The sequence below is a fragment of the Molothrus ater genome, chromosome Z (genome assembly GCF_012460135.2).
Source record: "Molothrus ater isolate BHLD 08-10-18 breed brown headed cowbird chromosome Z, BPBGC_Mater_1.1, whole genome shotgun sequence".
NCBI classification, from domain to species: Eukaryota; Metazoa; Chordata; class Aves; order Passeriformes; family Icteridae; genus Molothrus; species Molothrus ater.
The window spans coordinates 26,738,540-26,752,051 of record NC_050511.2 but is presented as its reverse complement, the minus strand read 5'-3'; the positions used below and the strand labels follow the sequence as shown (position 1 = coordinate 26,752,051).

At 36.7% G+C, this 13,512-nt stretch overlaps 1 protein-coding gene across 1 annotated transcript in view; it reads right to left on the bottom strand.

Moving 5' to 3' along the window:
* The window catches only part of SMARCA2 (SWI/SNF related, matrix associated, actin dependent regulator of chromatin, subfamily a, member 2), a 116,502-nt gene that overhangs the window by 40,628 nt on the left and 62,362 nt on the right, over positions 1-13,512 (bottom strand). The window contains exons 22-27 of the mRNA XM_036402793.2: positions 12,430-12,516; positions 11,257-11,303; positions 9,684-9,850; positions 6,047-6,210; positions 5,067-5,294; positions 1,578-1,655 (exon numbers count right to left, since the gene is read on the bottom strand). Coding sequence (XP_036258686.1) covers positions 1,578-1,655; positions 5,067-5,294; positions 6,047-6,210; positions 9,684-9,850; positions 11,257-11,303; positions 12,430-12,516 — 771 coding nt within the window. The remainder of the gene's footprint in view (positions 1-1,577; positions 1,656-5,066; positions 5,295-6,046; positions 6,211-9,683; positions 9,851-11,256; positions 11,304-12,429; positions 12,517-13,512) is intronic.

Sequence of the window (13,512 nt, the reverse complement as noted above, 5' to 3'; positions counted from 1 at the left end):
TAACAGCATGAAGCCAGACAGAATTCAGTAAATGTTTGGACAATGCTCTCAGACACATGGTGTGATTCTTGGCATGTCCTGTGCAGGCCCAGGAGCTGGAATTGACCTTTGTGGGTCCCTATCAGCTCAGTATGTTCTGTGATTCTGTCAAAACTGTCTTTACTCTTGGCTCCTCAACTTTTTTTACATTAAATAGTCTTCAAATTTAATACTACAAGTTGAAAAAAACAGATACAAATTCATCAGCTTCTTTCAACCAAGTTCTTTTCTTCTGGGTCTGAAGGAGAAATCAGAAGCTCTTTTCTAGAAGCAAATCCACCTTCACAAAACTCAGGGTATGTTCAGTCAATAATTCAAATGAAATGATTTCTTTTGAGTTTTGGACCAAATGGCCATCTCTTGGTTTGTGTCATGTAAATCTCCTTACACTCAAATCACTGATGGAAAAGTTTAAAAAGACAGGTGTCTGTAAGCACTCCTCTTCTGTGCAACCTGGCTTTAGTGATTTCAGTTCTGAGTAACACTTAATGAAGCACAGCATCAGAACACTAAACTGGCAAATCAGCAAGAGCAAAAGAAGAGTCATACAGGGGAATATGACCTTTTCCAACAGCGTACATGAACAACTGTAACTTACACAAAAAGGGCCCCTGCATGCTTGTGTAACAGCAAATTTTTACAGTTGAATTCATAAGCAGAAGACAATGAGGAAATAAAACCTGTACTGGGTACACAGGTTTTACGCTGGTCCTATCAGCAGTTGTTTCTGCGGATACCACCAGATACACATCCATTTATGCACAGGAGTGTCTGTCTTGTTTCATCTGGCAGAAGAAAGCCACCTCTGTAGAATTAGAGGGCATGGTGCTTTACCTTCAGTATTTAAGTATTGCCCTGTACTGGTGTCAGTGGAGCCCAGACATCCTCTAGCAATCCTCAGACTGTACAAACACTAAAAGGCAAGAGCTATGCCTACAAAGGCATTTCAGTAATTATTCCATCAGTGCTGAAGTAGCATAAACAAAAAGGGAAGTACTAATAAAAAGAAGCGGCTCACATTTGAACCACTAGCTCTATTTTGGTAGCTGTTCCAACAGTTGTAGCAGTAGAGATGCAGCTAATTGGATTCCTGATAAAACCATCAACAATACCTCAGTTAACTCACCAAGAAAACAGCACTGTTAGTCTACTAATTTACTACCTTGCTAAGTTCCTGTAGTTGTCCTTGCCAATATCAAAGTCCATAAGTAAGACAAAATGTTGAATAGTAGCAGTATGCTGTAGAATTAGCAAGCCAAACTGTGACTGACACTTTTGAACTATAAATTTCTCAGGTTGTGTCAAACTCTTCCTCTAGATTGTCACTATTTCACTGACAGCAAGCAATCTCCGAAGACTCTGTGTCATTTGAGGAACTCTGTATTTAAGCAGACTACACTTTTTTCCTCAGATGAACAACACAAGTAAATAAAACCTACTTCTCTAGTAAAGTTTTGACAAACTTGAGTGATAAAAAGGTTAAGGCCTTTATTAAAAACACTAGAGAAGATGATTTTTTTATGATTACCCATCCTCACCATAAAGAGATCAAATTCCTCCTCACGTCGAGCAATCATCTGATTCAGTGTCTCATCATCAGGAACTTCATCTTCTTCCTGGTTAGAAAGATGGATAAAATTATTAGGAAGTACTCACATGCACCTTGAACTAACAGCCTCCCTCAGTTGAGAGCTCCACTGACCCTCTTTTTCTGACAACATGTGGGAGCACTTAAACTGAAATGAAACCTTTTAAAGTGTTCAGCTATTCAGAAGTAACAAAATAAGATGGTAAGAATGACAAATGACACTTATTACTCCCTTCAAAATTTGAGATTGAGGAAATGACCAAATACAAAACCAGGAAATTTTGGCTTGTGGTTTTCCCGGGTCAGAAGCACAGTTAGTGCTTTGGTTAAAATGGATGTATTTCTGTACTGCTATTCTACAATATTCCTTCAGAAATACCATTCTAGATTTTGAGGTTTTTTTCCCATCAAAGCAAGATGACTGAAAAATTCCTGATTAAATGAAAAGAACAAAACATGTTTTTATCCTGGAAAATAACCCTGCTGAATCACTTTCTCGTGACCATTTTCTGCTTACAAATTGAGATGTGAAAATTTTACTGCAGACAAAATGGATTATTTAATAAAAACAGAAACAGACACTAGAAAAACAATTTAGAACTGTAGTGTGCAACTGAAAATATTAAAGCTGAAACCATTATGATATACTCTTTAAAACAAAGCCCAAAATATTCAGTCTTCCTCCCTGAATTATTCTGAAACCAGAGATAACAGGTCACTCTACACAGGGCTTTCTGAACAAATATTACACTATGCTACAGACCTATAATTCTTCCTAAAAACTCCTGTTTTGAGCCCAGTTTAATGGGAGTATAGAATGCTGCATGTAGCATCCAAAAAGCCAATATACTGTAGCTTATTTTTCAGAAATAGTAAGTAATTTATATTTCTTCACATCTCCCCTCCAGTGTCTGGATTTCTACACCAAAATCCAGACACTGGATTTTGATTTCAAAACCCAAACCAGTTCTCATTAATGCAATTCTCAAGGAACACCTTTGTACCTTAATGAATATATAATTTAGATTTTAACATGAACCAGGCAACTGGGAAAGTGATTAAGAGAGCTAGTTCTTCTCACTTCTAGTCATTGCTCCTTCACTCTTCATGAAAAGGAAGTCACATGGTTACTCACACAGAGAAAAAAAGATTCTTTTGTGACCATCATGAAAGGGCCACATACTTCCTTATTATCTCAGAGTAACTTCTGACCTGAAAAAAGGAAGTGATCTTACAGTAGAAGCTGTAACAATAGTGTGCACATTATCAGCAGTTAGGCTGAATAATCCTGTTGCCAAACAGGTAGGCTTTGCAGAAGAAAAAATTATAAATAAACTCAACCGCCAACAAAAAATTACACTATGAAAAAGTAACTGCTAAGTTGTCATACATTGCTATTATTCTAATGAATCTTTCTAGATACACAGATATTACCTCTCTGCTTTATCAAGTACTGCTAAAAGAAAAAATGGATCAAAAAAAGAAAGAAGAAAAAAAAATAAGGGGAGACTTGATGCTGAACTTAAAAAAAAGCTACTGAAAAAGGATGAACAGAACAGAGTACTCTATATACAAATGTGAAAAGTTTAAAGTTTGCTTAGCATGGGTTTATTTAACTAGATTACCAGTAAAAAATATCTTTGTTAGACGTGCCAGTCTGCATCTGTAAGTCAAAGCTGTGTCAATACTGTTGATAATTTAACTTTAATTGAGAGGTTTACTTTTTTCCCATCAATCTCCCACTTGACACTCAGTGCTGCTGCAATGAAGGAGTAATGGCTGACCATTGCAGAATGGTGCAAATTCAATTCCTCCTAGTCCTCAAGAGGTTGAGTGTTTGGGCAGAGTTTTGTATAGTCTCTGTTCATAAAGAAGTATTAATCAAAAGCTTCAGCCAGGAGCCAGGCTGCAACATCAATGCTTTAAAGACTGATGGTGGGCTATGGCAAATAAACAGTTTTTAAATCTGCTTGCTTCAGGATGGCAGATTAAGTATATAACACACAAGAAAGAAATTGTTCTGAAGTCATATACAAAATAAGGCATGTCACACAGGCCTGGCAGCAGCCCTGACTTCTGAAACACTGTCAGATAAATGCTTCAGAAACAAATGCACTCCAAATTTTTTTAAAAATTCACAGGATTACTGAAAATGTCTGCTGGTTTCCTACTCATATAGGGAGTGTGGTCTGCTTTAGAACTACAGGTTTACTTAATCAAAAATTTTACATATGTATATCACCAAATTTCTGATTAACGCCACAAATAAAAGAAAATTACTGATAAAAATGTTTTGTGACTCTTCTTTAATTTCTATGAAAAATACTAAAACAATACAAAATTTCATCTTAATCATGCTTTTCTAAATGCTCAATGCAGAATTTACACAAGAGGATTAATGACTAAAGAAGTAAACTCCTTGATCTTTGAAACTTTACTCCATGTAATGAAGGATGCTAGTGAAATACAGGCTGTAGAATCTCCTATCAGTGTGCACCTTATTCACACACACAAGCTCCACTCAGAAGCAAGATCGGTCTCAAAAGCTCTGTCTTTAACCAGTTCAGGCTATTTTCAAATTGGGAAAACATCAGCGCCGATCAAAAATTTCTCTGTATGCGTCATCAGTATAACTGACACATTTATTTAATTTCTCCCAAATATGGCTTTTGTCCAAATACTGAATTTCGTTCAAATTAAGAGAAGAATCTGCAATGACAGCCAAAGAATAGGTTTATCATTCCATACTCTGAGTTCCATAAAAGAACACAATGAAAAGAGAAGGACATTCAGTGTCCTTTCACGTCCCACTATTAAAAGAACTCCACTTCCCACTTTTAAAAGAAAAGACTTGACAGCTCTTTTTAAACAGCTAATTATTTCTCAAAGAGAAAGTGGTGATGAGAAGTCTGGGCTGGACACAGCATCAGAAAGAAACAGTTACTTTTGGACTTGTCCTAAGCCCAAGGTATATCAAAGCAGATCTTAACTAGATCTGACTTAAATAGATTCCAAACGAAGTACAATAAGCAGGGTCCTTCAAACCTGAACTGAGGTAGTACTAGCTGCTCAGCACATCTGAAAATCAAACTGCCTAGCTGAACATATATATTGGACTTAGGAAATGGTTTATAATGTGTTCTGGAAAAAAAATCTTTCTTTGAACGCAATTATTTGCCAAAATTATAAAGGGTAGACTGGGTTTTAAGTTGCAATGCATAATTCTACACTAAGATTTAACCATAACCATTACATCATAACCAGTAGATTACAACCTATTAATGTGACCATAAAAAAAGATAAAAATTAAGTTATTTCTCTAAATGGATAGTAAGAAATTATAATGAAATTTTTAATTTCAAGAGTTATGACAATCTTTGTAAATTATGAATAAAAGAAGAGTCAGTACTTCCTGAGTAACTATTTCTAACTACCTTACCTCATTTTCTTCTTCATGCTCCAATATAGCTTGGAGGAAAGCTCTCCTTTCATGGCTTGAAGACTTCTGATCAAACATTCCTGCCTGAATAACTTTTTGATCTACATTCAGCTTATACTTTGCCGCAGCAAGTATCTTCTCTTCCACACTGTTCACAGTGCACAGTCTCAGGACTCTAACTTCATTCTGCTGACCAATTCGGTGAGCTCTATCCTGGGCCTGCAAGTCCTATTAGGCAAAGAACACAGAGAGTAATTTACAGAGAGAGTGAACACAGATAGTAAAACCCTTTTTAGTCTTGCCTCCCTTACATTTTACATGTGGTCATTGAATATTATGTGAATCGCATACATTTGCACAATAACTGAAAACACATACAACTATGCACTTCTAGGGATATTGAACTTACTTTCTTACAAATAGGAAAAAAAAGGTGGCAAAGGCTTAACTCAAGTTACCCCTTCTGGCTTTTTAAAACAAGCCAAAGTGGGTGTGATATCGTCTTTTTCTGGTATCTGTCATTACTACAGACTAACCACCACAGAGTAAGTTGTTCTCAGGCCAAGACTACTGCACTCACATGGTCACCTAATTTCATGAGATAGGTAGCATTCAGCATAGCCTTTACTGAAGTATTACAAACTACCTACCAAAGGCTAGTGAGCTGGTTATTATATCCTAAGGGTTAAAGAATGAGTACAGTTATACTAATGAAGCAGGTTTACAACACTCCTAGCACTGAGAATACTCCAACACTCAGATAAAATATATATGTAGGCAAAGAATTAGTTCACCTAATCAAACAAAGACATTTCCTGATTGTGGCAGTTTGCCTCACTAATTCCTCTCAAAGCAGCATTTTATCTCTTCCTTGGATTTTTTCCTTTCGTCCCAGGCTACATCATCTATTTAAAGAAGCGACTCAAAAAAGCATCATGGATTCTTTGCACATTTTATGAAGGTAAGAAAATAAATATAACCTGATGAGGATTCCAGTCACTGTCAAAGATTATAACAGTGTCAGCAGCCTGGAGATTTAAGCCTAGCCCTCCAGCCCTTGTACTCAGAAGGAAGATAAAGTATTGTGATCCAGGTTCATTGAACTTCTTCAACAGAGCAGCTCGATCCTCTGATTTTGTTGTGCCTGAAAAAAAATTTAAAATATCATATAATAAAGTTGTGAACAGAAATAATATAAATATAATGTCCGTTGCTAAAACTATATGTGAAAGGGTTATTTTAGTGCACTGCTTTTTGACATCTCTGCCACATTTTCCATAACACTGGCCATGAATGTTTAGGTCAACTGTCTATCACACCTACAAGATGGACTTCTAAAGGTCTCTTTAAATGTTTTGACATTTCTAAAGTAGATGTTAAAATGTTGGCTAACATTGTTATACTTTTTTATAACTCATGTAAATTTCAATTGAAACTACTATAAACAAACAGAAGAGAGCTCTAGTTTTGATTAATGCCTTCTGGCTAGAGCAGCATTAAATATTTTTAAAAGCTACTTATATAGAGATTTATCAAAATGTCACTATTTGCCTTGGGAGTCATAGTTAATACCAAAAGACTGCAAATTCTTAAAATGTCCCATCTTGAGGGTGATATATGTATAGATGATGACATTACAAATTTTTTTTATTACTATGGTGGGCTGTTCCCCAACTGGCTTCCACATACAGACCCCTGCCTCCCCACACTCAGCAGTACATGGGGAGGAAATAAAACAGAAAAGCTCCTGTACTGAGAAAAAGGCAGCTTAATAGAAGTGAAAGGTGTGTGTGCAAGAAGAGGAATTTTTTTACGTTTCTCAGCAGCAAACAAAATGTCCAGCTGCTTCCTGGGAAGCAGGGCCTCAGCACCTGTAATGACTAATTGAGAAGACAAATGCCATAGCAAGCGATGTCCCTGCGTCCTCCTCTTTTCCCTCAGGTTTTATGGCTGTTCACAACCCTTTGGTCAGCCTGAGTCAGCTGTCTTATCTGGGTGCCAGTTCAATGCAGCCTTACCCCTTGGGGGAGAGGCGCGTTTAGAGAGAAAGCCTTGACACTGCAAGTGCTGCTCAGCAATAGCCTAACACTGGGGTGATGTCACTGGTGGTGTTACAAGGGCAAAGCACAGCATTACATTGGCTGCTAGGAGGAAAATTAGCTCCACCTATCTGTAGCCAGCATAATCACACAGCCAAACTGCGAGCCCACTGCTGACACAGTGAACCCAACAAGCACGTGAACTGGGTAGGAAACACTCCATGTAAGAAGACAGCTGGGCAGAACCTGAATAGATTATATCCCAGTATGAAAGTATTTGTCATAATGAAACTGGAAAGGAAGAAAAAGGGTTTATCTAATTTAATGAACTACCTGAAAAAGACAATGAGGTGTATTTACCATATTGTGTCTTGCCATAAATATTCTAGCATGAAAAGGAATCAATTTAAAAATACATGATGTAAAGTAATTGAAAACATTTAAAATGTAATGTAATTTATTTGTCTTAAATAGAAGTATTAACGCACATGCAGGCCAGAGGTATGAAGAGGGCTTTGTTAGCATGCCCTCTGTTCTTCAGACAGTTTTGGCATTCTATGGCACAGCGACATAACTCACTTGTGTGTCCATTTCATAATCCCATTTTACATTCAAGGATAATATTGGTTCAACTTCATGTTCATTAATATTAATAAAAGATGAGAATATTTCTTGGTACTATTTTTTCTTCTGATTAAAGCATGAAGCTAAGAGTCAATTTAAAACACTGTCAAAAATGTTCAGAAGAAACTTCAAGTCTCACTCACACTCTTCTCTGTATTTACCTTAAATCATTGCTTCTCTACTAAAAAGCATTCTGATAAATGCTGCTGGTCCTATGTAATACTACTATGTACGAGATAAAACATTAAGCAAAAATGATCACTATTTAAGAAGCTCAGTATGACATAGAGATCATCATCATGGAAGAAGACCAAAATGGAAACTTCTTTCACACTGGTTTAAAACTCAGGTGGGATACATTATTTTTAATTTTTCTTTCATAGAACTGTGGGACTCAATTAGCAAATCAAATAGATTGGAAAAGACCTCTGAGATCATCGAGTCCAACCTTTGATCAAACACTACCTTGTGTACTCAATCACAGCACTAAGTGCTACAGCCAATCTTTCCTCAAACACTTTAATGGATGGTGACTTTCCCATGTTCCTGGGCAGGCCATTCCAATGCCCAATCACCCTTTCTGTGAAGAAATTCCTCCTAGTGTCCAACCTGAACTTCCCCTGGTGTAGCTTGAGACTGTGTCCTCTTGTCCTGTCACTGGCTGCCTGTGAGCAGAGACTGACCTCTACCCGGCTACGGCCTCCTTTCAGGGAGTTGTAGAGTGTGATAAGGTCACCCCTGACTCTCTTCTCCAGGCTAAACAACCCAGCTCCCTCAGCTGCCTCTTGCAGAACATGTGCCCCAGACCCTTCCCCAGCACTGCTGCCCTTCTCTGGACACGCTCCAGGTAACCTCAATGTCCTTCTTGGAGTGAGGGACCCAGAACTGAACACAGAACTGAGAGTATGGCCTCTCCAGTGGGTACTCACTGAGTACAGGGGGACAATCCCTGCCCTGCTCCTGCTGGCCACACCATTGCTGGCACAGGCCAGGATGCCATTGGCCTTCTTGGCCACCTGGGCACTGCTGGCTCATGTTCAGCTGCTGTCACCAGCACCCCCAGGTCCTTTTCCTGTGGCAGCTTTGCAGCCACTCTGCCCCAGCCTGTGGCACTGCCTGGGCTTGCTGTGACCCAAGGGCAGTCTGTGAATCTACTGAGGGTACATTCAATCCCCTCATCCAGACCATCCACAAAGATAATCAGCACTCAACAGAGACACTGAACAGAACAAAAATATTAGTATCTAAAATGTTTCTAAACCATCTTTTTGTTTGAAGTAATAAAACATATCTACACATGAAGAAATTCAGGCTTTTGATCTTCCTGTGAAATTCAGGCATCATGCTGAAATACAGCTATCTTGTGAAGGATAGCAGATGAATTTTAAACAGACAAAAATGCATTTATTCCATTGGAATACAGGCCTAACACTGGCATTATCATCTCTTATCATGTGAAGATTTTCAGATAACTTAGATAGTGATGACTGATTGGGAACCTTGGATTTTAAAACCTATGTGAAAAAGAGATGAGCCTCCAAGCAGGAAATTTATACATAAGCTGCATTCCTGGTATAGACCGGAACGTTTATCAGAAGAATCCATTGACTAAATGGTCTGCAGATTAAACAGATAAAACAAAACACTGAAAGAGACAGAGACAAATACTTCTACCGACAGAAGCAAAATCACGTCTTTCTCAGTACCTTCCTTGTCTGGAAGAATATGGGAAAGTCTACTAAACTGCCACTGAAGGGTCTACTGGCATAACTTCATGGTAAATACACGTGCAAGATTATAAAACAGTATTTTGAACCTGTTTTCGCTCTTGTATAACCACAACACAGCACTGTTATGAAAATACTGGGAGGAGAACCCAGGGCTCCCATGCCCAAACTAATGAAGGATACTACCTCTTATCTTAGTATTTATCCTTTTTTTCCATTTAGCTTACCATCGAGGCGCAGGTAAAGGAAATTTCGAAATGCAAAGTAGTCTTCCATAATGGTCATGAGTGATGTCATTTGACAGAAAAGAAGCACGCGATGGTTAGTAGCTCGTAACTTTGGTAGAATACGATCGAGTAGCTCAAACTTCCCTGAGGCCCGATAAAGTTCAGCTCTGTTGGAGAGAAGCAGCAAAGTAAATACCAGAATAAGCCCACATTTAAAAGTCTGTAGTCATTATCATGTCAGAGTATAACAAAAAGACTAATTTACTTAATCTAAATGAGACTAATAGCACTTTTCTTTCTTTAAAATTGCACATGTTGATGAAAATAAACACATGCAAAGTCCTGTTTTCCTGAATTTTTTTCAATTACAGAAATTGTGTTGACTTTCAATCACTCAATTATTTTTCATTATTTATTAAAACAAATGCTATTTCTTAGCTAGATAAGCATTCTATAAGCTAAGATATTCACCTGATGCTTTGTTTTCAACTGGCATTAAAAACAACATTCAATTGCAACTGCAGTTTTAAATTGCATTCATCAAGCATTTGTTGGAAATTACCCCCTTTTCCACTCAACTATCACACACACAGAAGTGAAGTATTGCAAATGGAACTAATATATGGAGATAGTGGCAGGAGTCTGACATATACTCTAGCCATACAACTTGGTCATCCCGAACAGTATTTAGCTGCTTTGATTAGCTACTCTTTTGTCTTCTATGCAAGAATTCCAAAACCAACTCCTAGCACAGAAATGCAACCCCCAACCCAGAAAATGAATACAAGTAAACAGAACATCTAAATCAACACCACAGTGATGCACTTTACAGGAATAAACTTCATGCAATGCTTCTCTAACCTTGAGTCTGCACTCTCAAAATACAATTTATCATTAGCAATGGCACAAAATCCAGATGATACACAGCCTTCTGATATGTATGCACTAATCTATAATCAGCCTAAACTGTTTAGGAGACAAGTATTTTGGTATACTAGCTAAGGACACAAAGAGTCTGGTATACTAGATAAGGAAAAAAATTTATCATTAGTACCTAAACAGGAAGAAAGTCAGGTGGATGATACACACTTTTTGTTTAGAAAGCATCCATTAACTTGACAACTGCACAGAGTGTCAAGAAAAATAAAACAAATCTTTTTCATTTCAGATAATCGAAGAAATGCTATTTTAATTTGGAAAAGAGATAGTAAAAAAGGAAAAGTAGAAGGCAAAAGTAACAATAAAGAGAAGAAAATCCTAACAGATATCTCTGAAGAGTCTGTTGAATTGAAATTGAAATTCAATTTCCAATGAATTTCAGATGGTGTATTATTTCAAACTAAGGGAAAAGGAAGACGCGAGTCTTTTCTGTCTACCATTCTGAAGGAGACGGACAGTCATGAAAACATCTTCTAACACTTCTAGTATGATTAGGTTTTGCTTTACATATGTGCCCTGTACTTCCTCTGCCTCTGTATGAAATGCTTGCGTTCCCTAACATGTAGCTTCCAGAAAAATAAAGCGATCATTAATTCCAATACAACACTATGGACAGCAGGAAAAACAGAGTTACCCGTTAATGACCCCATTTGAGTAGCCCAGATGTTCAGCGAAGGACTCCTGCAAAGTTATAAGCAATAAACATATTACAAAATACTCAGCAGCCAAAAACTACACGTTCTTATAGAAATCAAATTAAATATATGAGTATTGTGGTTTGAGTTCAATGATGTCCATACTCTTGGAAACCACCTTGTGGCAACAGTGCTCTGCTTAATGTTTTCCTGTACAATTATTTGAAATTCATGATTTGCAGAACTGACTTCTGCAGCATACATTTTACCAGATTACAAACACAGTAGAATAGCGATTATTAATCAATACTGATCAGTAGAAGATCCATCTGCAAATTACTCAATTTAATTACTCAGCATAGAAGATCACAAAGAGAGAAAACTACTACAATAATAATAATAAAAATACTATATCACAGTAGGCACTTAATTATATTTTCATAAATTTGGCTGTATTCCAGATATCTATGACACTTCATATCTTTTCAGATATATTACATTGATATACTTAGGTCCTATTGAGAGATGCTATATAGATAGTACATTTTTTGCTGAAAAGCAAGATGGATAGAATAGAACAATTGCAGTTGACACTGCAGAAGATTAGCAGTCTGCTAACTAAAGAGATTCTACACATGATATTTTGAACCAGTGTCTACACATAATGAATTTGGAGTATGCAAATGCAAAAAATAGCTCTGGGTTGTCTTAAATTAACAAAAAACTTTTCAGTTTTAAAGACGCTACTCCATAAAATTAACTATTTTAAAAACAGACTTTGGATTATCAATAAGAAGATGGCACTTGTTGGCTATAATACATATTTTCTCTGAATCCGTCCCATGTGAATGTCAATCATTCACATAATGAATTTGGAGAATGCAAATGCAAAAAATAGCTCTGGGTTGTCTTAAATTAACAAAAAACTCTTCAGTTTTAAAGACACTACTCCATAAAATTAACTATTTTAAAAACAGACTTTGGATTATCAATAAGAAGATGGCACTTGTTGGCTATAATACATATTTTTTCTGAATCTGTCCCTTCCAGTATAAATTTTGTGGACGGAGATGTCCCCTCCCACACACATAAGCTTTAGCAGCAGTTTTCTACTATCCTATCCTATTTTACTGAATAAAAATAACTCTCAAAATCAGACCTATTGGTCTTACCTCAATGTGTTGAAACATGTATGGGTGATTGCATATCTTTCTCAATTGCATGATAGTGTTCATAAGAGTTTTTGCTCCACCTTTTCCCTATGGGTACAAACAATGTAAACCAAATAATTAAGTTCTTGGCTTATGAATATACCCTTTCAACATACTTTTATCCCAAATCCAAATTACATCACGAATTAAAAAAAAAAACAACAAAAGGAAATCAAAACACAACAAAACTCTACAATAAGAAAATAACAAACCAGGACAAATCAAAACAACGAAAATAAAAAAACTATTGTCTTGCTCTATAAATTCATCTGTCATAAGGATGCTCTGTAATGAAAAAGGAAGACCTTGAAGTAATTGACAAAGTGCACTACATTTCTACCTGCAGTATTCTTGATGGGAAGCAAAGCATCTACTGTCCTGATTATACTGTTTACTATGAAACCATACAAACTTCACAGTGTCTGAACCCTCTAACAGAAGTAATTCTAGCTGGATTATTTTCAATTCCATAGTAGCTTCTCCAGTCTGTTAACTCAATATATGGGTTTCTCACTCCAAGCAAACATCAGGCCAAGGAAAACATCAGGCCAGAGATACTAAAATGCTAAAGCTCAACAACTTCATGAGTAATATTATTTAAGGAAGTATATTCTCAAAACATACACTATAGGTAATCTTGTAGAACCAGGACACTCATCAGACACTCAGGTGTAACACTATACAGTTAAAAACTAACTGCAGCTGGTCAGCATACATTTGAGACCATTGTATCATATTAACATTGCTTTCTAATGCCATTTTGTTTTGTTGCCACTTTATAAAAATGTGATCAGAGTGGCATCAGTATTCCAAGTTTACTATATGACTAATTCAGATTTATTTAAAAAATCTTAGCCAAAACAATTGACCAATTTTGAGTTGTAAACTAGGGGAAAGTTCAGTACTTAATTATAATATATAAAAGAAATATTCTAGTCTTTTCTGGGAAGTACACTGAAATCATAACTTTCATCTAGAGATAATCCATTTGAAGGGGGCACTCCATATATTTAAAACTTGGTTTTGTTCTTTCCAAGATCATGT